Genomic DNA, 17466 nt, shown 5'->3' with positions numbered 1-17466 from the left:
CTGATGTGCTGGGCTCCCCCATAATTGAGTGTGGGGATATTTATGGAACCTCCTCCTCCAGTGAGTTGTTTAATTGTCCATCACCATTTATGTCTGGATGTGGCAGGACTGCAGAGCTTAGATTACAGATTACTGTTGGTTCGGGAATTGCTTAGCTCTGTCCATCACTTGCTGCTTATACAGTTTGGCACGCAAGTAACCCTGTGTTGTTGAACCAGTATTGATCCCCTGGCTTGGTGGTAACAGCAGAGTGGGGGACATGCTGGGCCATGAAGTTATAGATTGTGGTTGAGTACAATTCTACTGCTGTTGATGGCCCACAATGCCTCATGGATGCCCAATTTAGAGTTGCTAGATCTGTTTGACATCTATCCCATTTAGCACAGTGGAGTCTATCTTCAATGTGAAGACGGGACTTCATCTCCATTAGGAGTGTGCAGTAGCCACTCCTACCAATACTGTCTTGGACAGATGCATCTACAGCAGGCAGGTTGGTGAGGGTGACGTCAAGTATTTTTTTTCCCTCTTGTTGGTTCCCTCACCACCTGCCAGTGGTGAGTCTAGCAGTTATATTCTTAAGGGTTCGGGCAGCTCGGTCTGTGCTGGTGCTTTCGAGCCACTTGGTGATGGATATTGAAGTCCCCACCCCAGCAACATGGGTCTCTGGATTACCAGTCCAGTGATAATACCACTACGTCATCGCCTCCCCGACACAGTCCTTAGTAGGAAGGAAACTTTTGCTGCTTTACATTTCTCAGTTAGAACTGGAAATTTATTTAGCTGGAAACTGCAAATTCAGGACATAATCCTAACCCTTCATGTCGCAGTGTGCGCCACTGATCCACAAATATACTGACAGCTTTCTGACTTTAAATCAAGGCAGTATCTGCGACTGACTTAAGTATAGTCAAACTTTTAAATCCTTCAAAAAGGTCTTATAATGTCAACTTGCATCTCTCACCTGCTTTCAGACTTACAGGCCTCCATGTTGTCAGGACAGAGATTCCAAAGCCGTGTCAGTTCTTCACTGCAGGAAACCAAAAACACTCAATTTTAGATATGTGAAGAATGATAACACTATCATTTACACAGGCTTGTCGTTTAACCATTTAATGGGCTACATTTCAACACAGTATCATTCATTATTGAGGGATCCAAGACGAAATCAAGAGGGGTAAAAGAAAGAAACTACCTCTATCCTTATGTACCCATTGCTAGGGAGACTGATCCAAGGCTACAGTCTAACTGCAACCTTTTTAAAGTTCTTTTCAAAGAATGTGACTGAAACTAAATATCACAGTGACCAAATAATGAACCTGTTGTGCCAGGTAATACCATAATCTTGAAATTCCAGTATCAAAAAATAATGAACTTGACATCTACAAAAATTAAGCACCATTCATCAATCAAATCTTTGTTGAATGTGATTTAGTAGGATATTTTTAAAATTTTATACTAGAATTCACAAACTTGTATGCAAAATTAATTTTGAATTTATTTGGATCAATTAAATTGGAGTTAGAAGACGTGCACAATTATTTATGGTTATATTATCATAATTACGATACTAAACAATTCACATATTTTACTGAGCTTAGTTATGCTTATCTGTTTTGTTTTTATAAATTATATGCTTATGAAAACATTTCTAGCGTAGCAGACAAGTACCCAAGTACTCATAACTTGTTTCTACCGACCTGCCTAATTTCAGTTTTGGCAGTGCTTGATCATGCCCTATATTGTAAACAGCTATTCAAAATAGCATTTGTACTTACTTTCCCATCAAGACCTTCTTGCCTGGTCCTTTCCCAAAGAAATCCTCAGGAGCAGGTCGTTTTCTTGCAGGCTTTGGAACTTTGGATTCAGGTGGTCTTTAAAAACCAAATATAACTAATCAAAGTGAACTTATGATTTCTGTGTGCGTGTGCGCGTGCTCATGAGAGTGGGGAAAAAACAAAACACTGGCACAGTCTGAAACATGAAGCAAATTACTAGAATTATCATTTTTAGAATATGCTTAATAATTGAATTCCACTAACTATCAAGTCAGAATTTAGGTAGCTCCTGGCTTATTGCTTTAGTTATATCAATTTCATTGCTCATATTTCTAAACATGGTACAAATGAAAAATTACATAAAAACTAGAAAACACCAGCTTTTATTCATTCAGCATTATTTGATAAGAATTGCCTGCTTGAAATTCATTAAATAAAATTAAATCCCCATGACAAGATTACATACAAACTTCTAAGAAGAAAATAGGAGTTTTCTGACAGAGGCCAGATGGTACTGCTTTTAGTGTATCTGTGTGCACATTGGATTGTTAAGGAGGGGAGTTACACTAGACATACAAGACAGGATGCCTGTTTGCCCTTTCAATCAACTGAAGTACATAAGCTATGTTGAGGAGGAGGTGGAAATGTGATGACAGGCATGTAAGAAGTGATAGTAAATCTTAAAAAGATATACCTTTCTTTAACAAAACTTGGGCAACCTTCATTTTTCCATGCGATCCAATTTTCTTCACTGTGCAGTATATGCTGTAATCAAATAAGTACATAAACTCTTAATACATGTTAGAAAAAAACAATTTGTTTTCAGCATATACATAAATATGAATCAAAAATTATTTTAATAAGTGGCTTTGCTGCATCACCAACATAAACAGTTTAGTGAGTAAATGCAGTGAATATATTAATGAGCCAAACAAGTCTAGGAACATCATCTCCCCCAAAGTCACAAGCCATCCTGACTTGGATATACATATATCACTGTCCCTTCACTGTTATTGGATCCAAATCTCAGAACTCCTCAGTTAACAGCACTGTGGGAGAAGCTTCCCCAGATGGACTGCAGCAGTTCAAAAAGAATGCCCACCACCACCTTCTCAGGGGCAACTAGGGATGGCCAATAATTGATGGCCTTGCTAGCGACATGCACACCCCAAGAATGAATTAACAAAAAGGTCTCACATTTGGTTTGTGTATTATGAGTTGATTTTTGCTAGAACAGAGCATGGCATTATAATTGGCATCAGCGTTCCTGCACAAGGTGAGGATTGAAAGAGGGGAAGCAGCGAGGGAAAAATTAGCTTAATATCCAATCCTGATCACAATTCTGTACACTTGCAAGAAGGCATGTGCTTAAAGGAATAACTTTGTTCTGGTCAATTATTTCCAAACTGGCACTGACAGATTTAATTCAGAAATTCAATAGAAAGATATTTTGACATACCTCTACCATGCTAGAAAATTTTTCCCCATCAGGTGGTGTCTCTTTGAATAACTACATAAGTGAATGATAACAAAATTGTTAAAATGACATTTTATCTAAATAATTCTACATTTACAATTAAAATTGTTCATCTGGTCAGGATTGAGGTAACATTTCCATTAAAACACATTAAATTTGAGATTGATGCTTTTTTCAAGAACACGCTGCAAATTAACTTCTTTAAATATTTAATTCAGTGGTCAAATTTGATTAGTTGCATAATCCACCTCGGAACAATCAAAAATGGTATTTGGCAATATTTACATACCAAAGAAAAGAACGCAAATGAGCAAAAAAATGCAGATTGATACAGCAGCACATTTTCTCTTTTCTGGATGCTTTTACAAAGGATATACAGCACAGAAACAGGCCAGTCGGCCTAACTAATCCAATCCAGCATTTATGCACTGATCAAGCCTTCTCCCATCTTTCCTCATCTAAATCTACCATCATAACCATCTGTTCCCTTCCTCCTTCATATGCTTGTCTAGCTTCCCATTAAGTGCATCTATAGTATTTATTTCATTGGTAGTGAGTTCCGCAATTTCACCATTCTTTGGGTAAAGAAATTTCTTCTGAATTCCCTATTTAATTTCTTGGTGACTATCTTATATTGATGGTCCCTAGTTATGCTCTTCCCCCACACGAGGAAACATTCTCTCTGTATCCACTCCATCAAAACGATTCATTTTAAAGATCTCTATCAGGTCACCCTTCTGCCTTTTTTTCTCAAGAGAAAAGAGAGCCAGCCTGTTAATCCTTTCCTGACTGGTATGCCAAAGCATTTTTGGTATCATCCTAGTAACTCTTCTCTGCACCTTCTCCAGGGTCTCTACATTACTTTTCTATATAACAACCAGAGCTGCATGTGGTGGTCTAACCAAGGCTCGATACAGATTAATCAAAACTTCCCTATTTTTCAATCTTATACTGATTTTATATTTTCATGACCAACTAGCTCATTTAGGGATATAGGAACAGGAGTAGGCCATTTACCTCCTGCAGCTTGTGTGGCCATTCAGTAAGATTGTGGTTGATCTGCAACCTAACTCCATATACCCAACATTACCCCATATCCATTAATATGTTTAGATAACAAAAATCTACCAATCATGGAGTTAAAACTAACAACTGATCTATTTGTGGAATAGAGTTCCAAACTTCTACCGCCCTTTGTGTGTAGAAGTACTTCCTAATTTCACTCCTGGAAGGTCTGGCTCCATTGTTTTTTTAAGATTGTGCCTCTCCAAGTACTCGACTCCCCAACCAGCAGAAAGAGTTTCCCTCTTAGCTACCCTATCTGTTGTCCTTAACATCTTGGAAACTAATGAAATTACTCCTTAATCTTCTAAATTCCAGAAAATACAACCATGGTTTGTGTAATGGCCTTGGAATTTAACATTCCAAGTCCAGGAATGATTTATTTTCTATGATTCTAGGTATCATTCTGGTAAATCTACACTGCACTCTCTCCAATGCCAATGTAAGATCTGATGCCCAGGACTGTACACAGCACTCCAGGAGTGGTCTAACTGGACAAACTCAACATATTCTACACAAACTGCACAAATTTCACCCTTCCATATCTGACAAACAGCAAAGTTACTGTAGCCAGAAGGCAACTCTTGACATGTACTCTGGTAATGTTCCACATCTAGCCATTTTGGACAGAGTGCAGCAAATCGTTAGGAACATAGCCAGCTTTACAATCCCAGAAGACTCAACTCAGTATTGTTGGGCTTGCCCACTAGAGAGCAATACTGTCCACAATCAGCAGGCTAGTGGAGGTCTCACTTCAAGCCTCAGCAAGTTGAAGCGGTGACCTCCCCAAGCACATGGGACACGTATGAAAAATGCATTTATTGTTGGGATAATCCACTGCACTCACATCATTTTTTGGCCATCAGGATGACAATTTCTTTTTGAAGAACTTCTTCAGACTCTTGCATATTACCTGTAATCTTTTGCAGCCCTTTTCAATTTATAATTATAAATAATTTATACTTAAAAGACTTTACATACATGTTTAATGAAGTCATGCATATTTTGATTCTATGGAGCTTGCAGGAGGGATGCTTTATTATGCCCAGGTTTCTTGGTATGCTGGAAGTAGTACACTTTGGTTTGGTTGGAAACTCTAAAACAAGATCACCTTGCTTAAGTTTCAAATCAAAACAGAAAAACCAACATGTACGGTTTGTTTGCCTAATCTCTGCCTAACATTGCCAAGCCCTAAGTATAGGTATAAAGCATGAGGAGATTGAATACCTAGTGTGAAACTAGGACTTGGCACAAGTAATTGTTTTTCAAAATGTTGTATTGGAAAACAAAATACTTTATTAATTTCAGACCATAGATTAATATATAGTGGAACCTCAACTATCCACAATTAACGGTTGGGGCCCCATAGTGGATAACTAAAATTAGTAATGATTAAGTTGCGATCCAGTGCTGGCAAGAGGTCTGGTTGTAAAACTTGATTGTATGCACTAGTCTAACAGTTAAAAACCCAGGGAAAGGCACCGAACCAATCTGAATCCCTGGTTGGACCCAAGGTCCACCTGGAAATTTAATGAATTACATATGAGACCCAGTCCAAACATTCAGCCCAGCAGATTAAAGGTCAGAGTTCACCCAAAACTCTGACTGCCACCTGCCCGGTTTGAAATAACTGAAGCTGAACTGTAGTACCAATCAAGTGGTTCCTACTTGCAGAAGCAACATTAATGCAGATTTTGAGACCAGGAGAAAAAGACCTAAAGAAAGAACAAATGTGAACAATGTTTCAAGGTTGCAGTATGGGGGATTTACATGGTGCAGGGAAATCTCTTGCAATTCCCTATTAGACTGCATAATTTATGCAATTAATGTGGGGACTAATGGAAAGACAGACTGCATACAGTATTATTTAAAAATAAAACACAATTTGAGAGAAAATTAATGATGTTACAAGCCAACTTAACAATTAATTCCTTTCCACCAACCTGATAAACTGCTTTGGTGGTATCTTCAATCCAGAGAGATTGTTCATCAGTCAACACACAGTAGGAGCTGTGAAGCAGAATTATTCCAGATCACATTTCATTTACTGTGGTTTTTAATAGCTGCAGATGGGTAAGATATTGGAATACTACTCATTATTTGCAGTCTCTGTGCTCAAGATGAACACCACAATCCCATATAACAAGCTTGTGTATCTTCCTCCCCACCTTTACACTAATTTATTTTCCCATAACATAACTCACTCTAGGATCCCAGAAGTATACCTCAAATTTCTGAATACCTCTTACAGGTACAAATTTCCTAAAACATTAATCAAAGTCTCAGCCATTTCCTCCCGTATAGCCCTGAAGACTATCTGCTACAGGTATCTTTTAACCAAATACTGCCTTGCGGGAACATGGCACAAAATGTAGCTTTCAGAGCACATTATAAGAGATCTCAGTGGACTGAGCCCCATGAACAGCAACAAGTGCCAGGAACTAGGCACAAACGACTAGGGAAGGAAAAATAAACTGAAGGCAGAATTACCTCCAGGCTGTTTCACACACTTCTGGGAGATAAAGTGACTAGAAGGTGAAACTGATACAGGATCATGCATAACAAGACAAGTCAAATTCAGGCGGTGGGGAACTTTAAAATGAGGAAGCCGTACCAAGGTTTTGGCAATGTTTCAGCTTATTTATTCAATGAGTAGTTGAGCCATACAGGACAACAAATGCAGAGATGTGATTCCTGGTCAATACAAAATTAGCTATCTCAGCTGAACGGTGCCTCTTGTATTTTTAAGAGGTATGTTGGCCAGGATACCCAGTCCAAATCAGTGTCCAGCTGCCATACTTGAATTGTTTGTAGAGTAGATCAGCTGAGGACAGTATCAGTGTCAACTGTGACAGCCCCTGGAGTGAACTAATCTGCCAGTATTCACTACAAGAGTTCACAATGAATAACTGCAAATTAGGAGCGATGGAGGGTGAATGAATGAGGGCAAGTGTGAAAGGAAAAGAGAGAGAGGGAAAATTAGAGAGAGAGAGAGAAAAAGTGAAAGAGAAAGAAAGCATGAGGAAGGAAGAGAAAAAGAAAGAAAAGGAAGAGAGAGAGAGAAAAAGGAAGAAAAAGAGAAAAAGAAAAAGACCAAGACAAAGATAGAGAGAAAGAAAAAGAAAGTAAAAAGAAAAAAAGAGAAAAAAGAAGAGAAAAGAGAAAGAAAAAGAATGAGATAGAAAAAGAGTGAGAAAGAAAGTGAATGAAAAAGAGAAAGTGTGAGGGGAAGAAAATAAAAAAGAGAAGAGATGGAGGGAAAGAAAAAGAGAAAGAAAAGAGTGCAAGAGAAAGAAAAGAATGAGTGAAAAAGTGAGAGAAAGAAAAAGAAAAAGAGTGAGCAAAAGAAAAAAGCAAGAGAATGAAAAAAGGGAGGGAGAGAAAGAAAAAAATGGGAGGGAGAGCAAAAACTGCAGGGCGAGTGAAAAAGGGAGGGAGGGAGAAAAAGGGAGGGAGAGCAAGAGAGAGAAGGCAAGGGCGAGGGAGAGAGAGAGAGAGAAGGCAAGGGCAAGGGCGAGAGAGAGAGAGAAGGCAAGGGCGAGGGCGAGAGAGGGAGAAGGCAAGGGCGAGAGAGAGAGAGAGAAAGGCAAGGGCGAGAGAGAGAGAAAGGGCGAGGGCGAGAGAGAAAGGGCGAGGGCGAGAGAGAGAGAAAGAAAGGGCGAAGGCGAGAGAGAGAGGAAGAAAGGGCAAGAGAGAGAGAAAGGGCGAGGGCGAGAGAGAGAGAAAGGGCGAGGCCGAGAGAGAGAAAGAGCGAGGGCGAGAGAGAGAGAAAGGGCGAGGGCGAGAGAGAGAGAAAGAAAGGGCGAGGGCAAGAGAGAGAGAAAGGGCGAGAGAGAAAGGGCGAGGGCGTGAGAGAGAAAGGGCGAGGGTGAGAGAGAGAGAGAAAGGGCGAGGGCGAGAGAGAGAGAGAGAAAGGACGAGGACGAGAGGGAGAGAAAGGGCGAGGGCGAGAGGGAGAGAAAGGGCGAGGGCGAGAGGGAGAGAAAGGGCGAGAGGGAAAGGGCGAGGGCGAGAGGGAAAGGGCGAGGGCGAGGGGGAAAGGGCGAGGGGGAAAGGGCGAGGGGGAAAGGGCGAGGGCGAGGGGGAAAGGGCGAGGGCGAGAGGGAAAGGGCGAGGGCGAGAGGGAGAGGGCGAAGGCGAGAGGGAGAGGGCGAGGGGGAAAGGGCGAGGGCGAGAGGGAAAGGGCGAGGGCGAGAGGGAAAGGGCGAGGGCGAGAGGGAAAGGGCGAGGGCGAGAGGGAAAGGGCGAGGGCGAGAGGGAAAGGGCGAGGGCGAGAGGGAAAGGGCGAGGGCGAGAGGGAAAGGGCGAGGGCGAGAGGGAAAGGGCGAGGGCGAGAGGGAAAAGGCGAGGGCGAGAGGGAAAGGGCGAGGGCGAGAGGGACAGGGCGAGGGCGAGAGGGAAAGGGCGAGGGCGAGAGGGAAAGGGCGAGGGCGAGAGGGAAAGGGCGAGGGCGAGAGGGACAGGGCGAGGGCGAGAGGGACAGGGCGAGGGCGAGAGGGACAGGGCGAGGGCGAGAGGGACAGGGCGAGGGCGAGAGGGACAGGGCGAGGGCGAGAGGGACAGGGCGAGGGCGAGAGGGACAGGGCGAGGGCGAGAGGGACAGGGCGAGGGCGAGAGGGACAGGGCGAGGGCGAGAGGGACAGGGCGAGGGCGAGAGGGACAGGGCGAGGGCGAGAGGGACAGGGCGAGGGCGAGAGGGACAGGGCGAGGGCGAGAGGGACAGGGCGAGGGCGAGAGGGACAGGGCGAGGGCGAGAGGGACAGGGCGAGGGCGAGAGGGACAGGGCGAGGGCGAGAGGGACAGGGCGAGGGCGAGAGGGACAGGGCGAGGGCGAGAGGGACAGGGCGAGAGGGACAGGGCGAGAGGGACAGGGCGAGGGCGAGGGCGAGAGGGACAGGGCGAGGGCGAGGGCGAGAGGGACAGGGCGAGGGCGAGAGGGACAGGGCGAGGGCGAGAGGGACAGGGCGAGGGCGAGGGCGAGAGGGACAGGGCGAGGGCGAGAGGGAAAGGGCGAGGGAGAGAGTGAAAGGGCGAGGGAGAGAGGGAAAGGGCGAGGGAGAGAGGGAAAGGGCGAGGGAGAGGGAGAAAGGGCGAGGGAGAGCGAGGTCGAGGGAAGGAGAGCGAGGGAGTGGGAGAGAGAGCGAGGGTGCAGGGGGGAGAGCGAGGTCCAGGGAGGGAGAGTGAGGTCAAAGGAGGGAGAGCGATGTTGAGGGAGGGAGAATGAGGGCGAGGGAGGGAGAGCGAAGGTGAGGGTGGGAAAGCAAGGGCCAGGGAGGGAGAGCGAGGGAGGGAGAGGGAGGGAGAGCGAGGGCGAGGAAGGGAGAGCGAGGGTGAGGTAAGGAGAGCGAGGGAGCGAGGGAGGGAGAGGGAGGGAGAGCGAGGGTGAGGGAGGGAGAGCGAGATAGAGGGCAAGGGAGGGAGGGCAAAGGCGAGGGAGGGCGGGAGAGCAAGGGCGAGGGAGGGAGAATGAGGGCGAGGGAGGGATGGTGAAGGAGGGAGAGGGAGGGCGGAAGAGAGAGGGCGAGGGTGGGAGAGTGAGGGCGAGAGAGAGGGGGTGAGAGAGAGAGGGCGGGGGGGCAGAGAGAGGGCGAGGGGCAGAGAGAGGGCGAGGGGCAGAGAGAGGGCAAGGGGCAGAGAGAGGGCGAGGGGCGAGAGAGAGGGCGAGGGGTGAGAGAGAGGGCGAGGGGTGAGAGGGCGAGGGGGAGAGAGAGGGCGAGGGGGAGAGAGAGGGCGAGGGGAGAGAGAGGGCGAGGGGAGAGAGAGGGCGAGGGGAGAGAGAGAGGGCGAGGGGGAGAGAGAGGGCGAGGGGGAGAGAGAGGGCGAGGGGGAGAGAGAGGGCGAGGGGAGAGAGAGAGGGCGAGGGAGAGAGAGAGGGCGAGGGAGAGAGAGAGGGCGAGGGGGAGAGAGAGGCCCAGGCTGGAGAGAGAGGGCGAGGGGGAGAGAGAGGCCCGGGGTGGAGAGAGAGGGCGAGGGGGAGAGAGAGGGCGAGGGGGAGAGAGGGCGAGGGGGAGAGAGAGAGGGCGAGGGGGAGAGAGAGAGGGCGAGGGGGAGAGAGAGAGGGCGAGGGGGAGAGAGAGAAGGCGAGGGGGAGAGAGAAAGCAAGGGTGAGAGAGGGGGCGAGGGGGAGAGAGGGGGTAAGGGGGAGAGAGGGGGCGAGGGGGAGAGAGGGGGCGAGGGGGAGAGAGAGAAGGCGAGGGGGAGAGAGAAAGCAAGGGTGAGAGAGGGGGCGAGGGGGAGAGAGGGGGTAAGGGGGAGAGAGGGGGCGAGGGGGAGAGAGGGGGCGAGGGGGAGAGAGGGGGCGAGGGGGAGAACGAGGGCGAGGGGGAGGGCTAGGGCGTGAGGGAGTGCGAAGGCGAGCGGGAGGGCGAGGACGAGAGGGAGGGCGAGGGCGAGAGCGAGAGAGAGGCGAGGGCAAAAGAGAAAGAGTGGGAAAGAGAGGATGAAAGAGAGGGAAAGAAAGAGAGAGACTGAGAGAAAGAGGGAGACCGAAAGAGGGAGAGACCGAGAGAACGAGGGAGAGACCGAGAGAACGAGGGAGAGACCGAGAGAACGAGGGAGAGACTGAGAGAACAAGGGAGAGACCTAGAGAATGAGGGGTAGACAGAGAGAATGAGGGGGAGAACGAGAAAGTGGGAGAATGAGAGAGGAAGAGAAAGGGGCAACGGGAGAAAGAGAAAGTCAAGAAAGTGCGAGAGAAAAAGGAAGATGGACAGACAGACATGCCAGTTAATTTATTGAATAATCGCCTTGGCTGCAGGTGCTGACTTGTGATGATGATACACCTAAAATAAGTAATTATATTTCACACCAATCATTAAAATAAAAGTAAAGCATAAAATAATAAAACAATTGCACAATCATGAACATTTCTGTATACAAATAATTACAATACATTGCAAAATGTAATTTACAGAATAAAAATGAAAGTCCTACTGCACTCTGTATATTGTATTAAAGTCCACAGGTCATATGTTGTCAAGTTGAGTTTATTAAATTCTCAATCATTTTACTTACTATTTATGAGTTTTATAAAGTACTTGATTGAGCTGTCTCATAGTCTATTTGTTCTACATCTTATATCTTTTCTCCTTAATTCCATCACACATTTACTTTCTTGTGTTTGTGGCCTAAGATAGTGACAATGAGTAGCAAGATTCAAGAGCTTTCTAGCAAAGACCAGAGCTATTCCTTCTTTTTAGTGATGGAACATGTATTCAGTTGTTTAAATGTGTCACAGTAGCTTCAGGATGCATTACCTAGGACTTACTTTTATTTACAAAGAAGCTTTAAAATTATTTTCCTCAAGGAAAAGACTGATTCGTATTGTCCAGAAATGTCCTTACTGATGAAATACCCATTTCTATACATCAAGAAGTCCTTCAGGGTTTTGAAATGAACGCTTGAATATTGAGTTTTACCAACTTTTCTTGCTTAATCCTTTTCGGCCTCCCTTGCCTTCATCCCAAGACTTATACCTTTACTATGATCTTCCTATTGTTCTATTCACATGCTTGATCTGAAGAACCTAGAAGTGTTTTCAGATCTACCCCTAAACTTAATAAAAATAGTAATGGTGCATCCTTAACTGCAGATGTTAAGACTGTAACCTTAACCTGTATACACTCGATGTTTTCAGACAGGTTACCTTTTAAATTTGACTTGGCCCTTCAGGTATTGAAACAATATCAAATATTGTAAAAGAATATGCCGTCTAAAGTTGCTGTCATTCAGTTGTAGGTCCATCAACTATCAAAAGAAAAAGTAAGGTCAGGAAATTTGCAAGTGAAGTTTTCTGAATTCAAGTACTCGAGTGTATTGTGGCAATTTTTCATGCCATTACAGAAACCTTTCAAAGTTATTTTGGAAAATCTTGGGGGGTGGGGTGCAGAGGCAGAGAAAGGGGCAGGGAGGGAGTAGGGAGTGGGCTGTGGGCATCAATTGGCATTCTGCATAATTGGTCTCATGCCACTGATGTTGATAGCTGGAATCTAACAGAATATTCTCATCTCCAGAATGAAACAGCAATCCAGTAATATGGAACTGAAAATATATGTTTTTCATTTTTAAGCTACTTTGATAAAGGTAAATAGATAGAAAATGTCAATATTTGGCAGTAATGAAGGGATATGCTGCATGCTCATTCACGGGCTAAAAAACTATTCTACTCCCAAGCTATGTTAATCATTCTCAAAGAAGCTATTGTAACAATAGACGGATTGCTGTAACTTAACTCATAGAGTTCCGAAACAATTAGAATTAAAGTGGAAGCTGTCTTTCCTTAACAAAATACAAAACTACGATCAAAGATGAATAAGAAACTGGCTGCGGCCTGAATAATTGGTTATGAAATATGGGGGCTTTGTTCCAGATGCTAATTAAATTATACTTGGTCATGGCATTAACCAGCACTTGAAAACGACCACAAATGAGCAACTGCTCAGGATCATTTTATTCAATCTTAGACCATTGTGCCTTTAATCCAGAGATGACAGCCAAGGCTGAAATCACTGATTACATAGTGCTTGTTTTAGTGTCTGCTGCAGATTTGAACTCCATGAACTGAAGTTTGTATTGTTCAGCATATATTGTGTAAGATCACAAAAGCCCTGTCAATTATCCAATGGTGTAATAAATCTGTTCCTTAAAAAAAAACATTTCAAGCCAACTTGGGTTGATTCTAATTTTGTTTTTGAATACTGTGCCGATGGTTTCTTGCTCTACCAGTATGCTTCTGTGGTTTAATTAACCTGTCATTAAATTTGACGAAGTCGGGTTAACCTATTGATGACCTGTCATTGTCCGAATCCACCTTTTTAGAGACAGCAGAACATGGCAGACAGCCTATGAAATCTCTAGTGTAATATATATTGTAATTGGTAAGTTAATCTTGGGCATGTTATATTATACAAAATGTGTATGAAATTTTGTATCACAGAAAACTCAGTTTGCTTATGGAAGCTACAAGACAAAAAGTCACAGATAAAAGCAATCGCTTGTGCGAACAATTCCATATCCAAAAGAATTGTAAATCCAATGACCAAACTATCAAAAGAATATACCTTTTCGCTAGTCAAGAATTTAGCAAAGTAAACATGTTCCTCGCCTGGAGATTTTAATTCTTCATGCTTCTTCTTTGAAGCCTGCATATCATCCAGTTTGTAGCTTCTGAAAACATCCAACACTTCATCTGAATGCTGTAAAATAAATTCACATAAGTGGATTAAGATAAAAACCATTCAATTGTCCAGGATCATGAACATCTTACAAACATAAAAAGAGGTACTTTATTCTATTATGCAGACTCTTCATAGGTTGCATGCTGAAATTATTTAAATGAACAGACGACAAAGGGCAAACTAAATTGGACACATTTACATAATCAGATTTGAATATTCTTTATGTCATTACACAATTTACTATAATCTATTTTTGATCTGCACCAACTTCTATGAGTCCAGGTCAGAGGTTAACCCTCAGTTCCAAATCAAAAAATCATAATTCAATATCTGTTGAAGTTCCCAACAGTTTATCGCCTGTACAACTGAAGTATCCCCAGTCTGGCTCTGTATGGACCAATATGTAATAGGGAGACATTTAATCTTTGGGGCAACTGGATGGCTAATTCACAACAGCAGCACTGATGGTCACTCATGGAAAGATGGACTGATATCATCAAGCGCAGCTGCTTTTTTATTCGGGTCATTGCACCACTGGCTCACAAAGAGCATGTCTCATGCAGCCAACAGTAGTTCCAAGGTAAACCTGGCAGAGATCTTCCCTCCAAGGTTTCCAACATCAGAGTAACCTAACTCTGAACAGTCTGCTTTCACCTCCTTCCCAAGATCCACAAACAGGATTGCCTTTCCATGGTTTCAGACCGTTCCTGCCCACTGAGCTTATTTCTTCCCATCTTGACTGTTCTTAATCCCCTTGCCCAGTCTCTCCCATCCACATCCATGATTGTTCTGATGCCCTCAGTAACTTTAACAGTTTCTAATTTCCTGGTCCTAACTGTCTCATATTCACCATGAACATCCAATCTCTCAACACTTCCATCCCTTACTAAAATAGTATGAGGGCTCTCTGTTTCTTCCTTGTATGGAGGTCCAACCAGTTTCCATCCACCATCACCTTCCTCCACTTGGCTAAACTTGCTCTCTCATTGAACAACATCTCCTTTAACTGATCTTACTCCCTTCAAACAAATGGTGTTGCTATGGGTACCCACATGGCTCCAAGCTACACCTGTCTTTTTGTGGGTGTATGGAATATTTCTTGTTCCAGTTTTACTTGGGCCCCCTTCCTCACCTCTTTTTCTGGTACATTGAAGGCTATATCAGTGTGTTTCCTGCTCTCATCCTTAACTGGAAAGCGTCATCAACATCGCTTCCAATTTCCACCTTTCTATCCTTCACTAGAGTCCATCTTGGACTCTTCCCTTCCTCAACTTCTCTGTTTTTATTTTTGGGAATAGGCTATCAACAAATATTCATTACAAGCCCCTGATTGCCACAGTTACTTCGACTACATTTTCTCCCGTTCTGCTTCCCAAAAGGACTATTCCATTCTCCCAATTTTATCATCTCTGCCACATCTGTTCTGATGCAACCTTCCATGCCAGCACTTCAGGTATGTTTTCCTTTTTCCTCAGCCGAGGACTCCCTCTAACATAGTTGATAGGGCACACAAACATGTTCAACCCATTACCCGCACAGTGCTCTTGCCACTTTCCCTCCCTCCTTGAGCAACAAAAGGGTTCCCATCCACCCCTTAACCTTTCACCCCACCAGCCTGTGTACTGAACAGATCATACTCTGCTTTTTCTGCCATCGTGATACCACCACCAATCAAATCTTCCCTTCCTTTCAGCATTCCGAAGGATCGTTCCCTCTGTGACCCTGGTCCACTCCTCTATCACCCCCAACATCCTGTCCCCTTTCCATGCAAGCACAAGGCAAGCAACATCTGCCCATTTATCTCCTTGCTCCTCACTATCCAAGGCCCCAAACACTCCTTCCAGGTGAAACAGCGATTCACTTGTCTTTCTTTCAACTTAAGTGTATTGCATTACCACAATATGGTCTGTTCTTCATTGGGGAGACGAAGCACAGATGAGGTGGCCACTTTGCGGAACACCTCCATTCAGTCCGCAAGCATGACCCCAAGCTTCTGGTTGCCTGTTATTTTAATTCTCCACCTTGTTCTCACACTGACATCTCTATCCTCAGCCTACTTCACTGTTTCAATGAAGTCAACACAAGCACCAGGGATAGCACTTCATCTTTCAATTAGGCCTTCCGAACTCAACAATTTCAAACCATAATCCTTGGCCCCCCACTTTGTTTCACTTTCTTTACATGTTAGTTAGTCTTACTCTTGTTTTTGCTTTCAGGTGGCAGCTTTTCATTATTCTGTCATTCAGACCTCTTCTGGACACATCTTTTGTTTCTTTACTTGTCCCATTACAAATGCTTTTGCCTTCTGCCCACCAATTATTTTGTTATTTAATATCTCCTATTTTCTGCTCTATCACAGGCCTTCCCTTTTGTTCTTTTTGCACCCTCCCTCATTTGACAAACTTAAAACCTATTACATTGCTAGCTTTTCCCAGTTCTGATGAAAGTTCATCAACCTGAAAGGTTAACTCTGTTTCTTTCTCCACAGATACTGCCAGACCTGCTGAGCATTTCCAACATTTTCTGTTTTTATTCCAAGCTTCAAGAACAGGTGGGGCAAATATCTCACTTTCTCCAAAAGCAACTTATACACAATCACAGGACCACCTCTGGGAATTATAACTATCTAACACCATCACTTGATGAATGGTGTATACACTACTTGCTATGCGTGGTAGTGGTAGAATTGGTTGAAACAGGGCCGTGACGTGAACGCTTCTACCTTGGACCCCATCTCCTGCAATGCCTATCGCTAGAGGAACCCTGCACTGTTGCAGATCTTGCCGAATTCAACAACAAGGCGCAAAAATGTGTCCAGTTCTGGGTGGGCCATGTATAGACTGTCCGTGGACACAATTTAAAAAAACTTAATGAATATGGATTTTTTTAATAAAACACAAGCACAACAAAGAGCTTTTTAGAGATACAACTGCATCATCTTAATGAATGGATTTTACCTTCAGAAATGTCTTCCAAGAAATTTTCTCATAACATTGCAATGGATTTCTGAAGAAGTCTTGGAGTGACCAAAACTTGCGGTATAGGTTGTAATCAATTGGAACAGAGCTATTTAAAACCAAGAAAATATATATAAATATAAAAACAAAAAAACTGCGGATGCTGGAAATCCAAAACAAAAACAGAATTACCTGGAAAAACTCAGCAGGTCTGGCAGCATCGGCGGAGAAGAAAAGAGTTGACGTTTCGAGTCCTCATGACCCTTCGACAGAACTTGCGTTCGAGTCCAAGAAAGAGTTGAAATATAAGCTGGTTTAAGGTGTGTGTGTGGGGGGCGGAGAGATAGAGACACAAAGAGGTAGGGGGGGGGGTGGTGTGGTTGTAGGGACAAACAAGCAGTGATAGAAGCAGATCATCAAAAGATGTCAACGACAATAGTACAATAGAACACATAGGTGTTAAAATTAAAGTTGGTGATATTATCTAAACGAATGTGCTAATTAAGAATGGATGGTAGGGCACTCAAGGTATAGCTCTAGTGGGGGTTTTTTTTTTAATTATATAATGGAAATAGGTGGGAAAAGTAAAATCTTTATAATTTATTGGAAAAAAAAGGGAAGGGGGAAACAGAAAGGGGGTGGGGATGGGGGAGGGAGCTTACGACCTAAAGTTGTTGAATTCAATATACAGTCCGGAAGGCTGTAAAGTCCCTAGTCGGAAGATGAGGTGTTGTTCCTCCAGTTTGCGTTGGGCTTCACTGGAACAATGCAGCAAGCCAAGGACAGACATGTGGGCAAGAGAGCAGGGTGGAGTGTTGAAATGGCAAGCGACAGGGAGGTTTGGGTCATTCTTGCGGACAGACCGCAGGTGTTCTGCAAAGCGGTCGCCCAGTTTACGTTTGGTCTCTCCAATGTAGAGGAGACCACATTGGGAGCAACGAATGCAGTAGACTAAGTTGGGGGAAATGCAAGTGAAATGCTGCTTCACTTGAAAGGAGTGTTCGGGTCCTTGGACGGTG

General features: G+C 44.2%; 1 protein-coding gene across 3 annotated transcripts in view; it reads right to left on the bottom strand.

The window, feature by feature from the left end:
- thoc1 (THO complex 1) overlaps positions 1-17466 on the bottom strand; it is a 92792-nt gene that overhangs the window by 24111 nt on the left and 51215 nt on the right. For all 3 annotated transcript variants that reach the window (XM_041190458.1, XM_041190456.1, XM_041190457.1), the window contains exons 10-17: positions 16448-16556; positions 13374-13508; positions 11960-12060; positions 6258-6324; positions 3235-3285; positions 2470-2540; positions 1776-1871; positions 962-1027 (exon numbers count right to left, since the gene is read on the bottom strand). In XM_041190458.1, the coding sequence (XP_041046392.1) occupies positions 962-1027; positions 1776-1871; positions 2470-2540; positions 3235-3285; positions 6258-6324; positions 11960-12060; positions 13374-13508; positions 16448-16556 (696 nt within the window). The remainder of the gene's footprint in view (positions 1-961; positions 1028-1775; positions 1872-2469; positions 2541-3234; positions 3286-6257; positions 6325-11959; positions 12061-13373; positions 13509-16447; positions 16557-17466) is intronic.

Source organism: Carcharodon carcharias, chromosome 6 (genome assembly GCF_017639515.1).
Source record: "Carcharodon carcharias isolate sCarCar2 chromosome 6, sCarCar2.pri, whole genome shotgun sequence".
Taxonomy (NCBI): domain Eukaryota; kingdom Metazoa; phylum Chordata; class Chondrichthyes; order Lamniformes; family Lamnidae; genus Carcharodon; species Carcharodon carcharias.
Note: the sequence above shows the minus strand (reverse complement) of the source record. Positions and strands in the feature narration are given on the sequence as shown.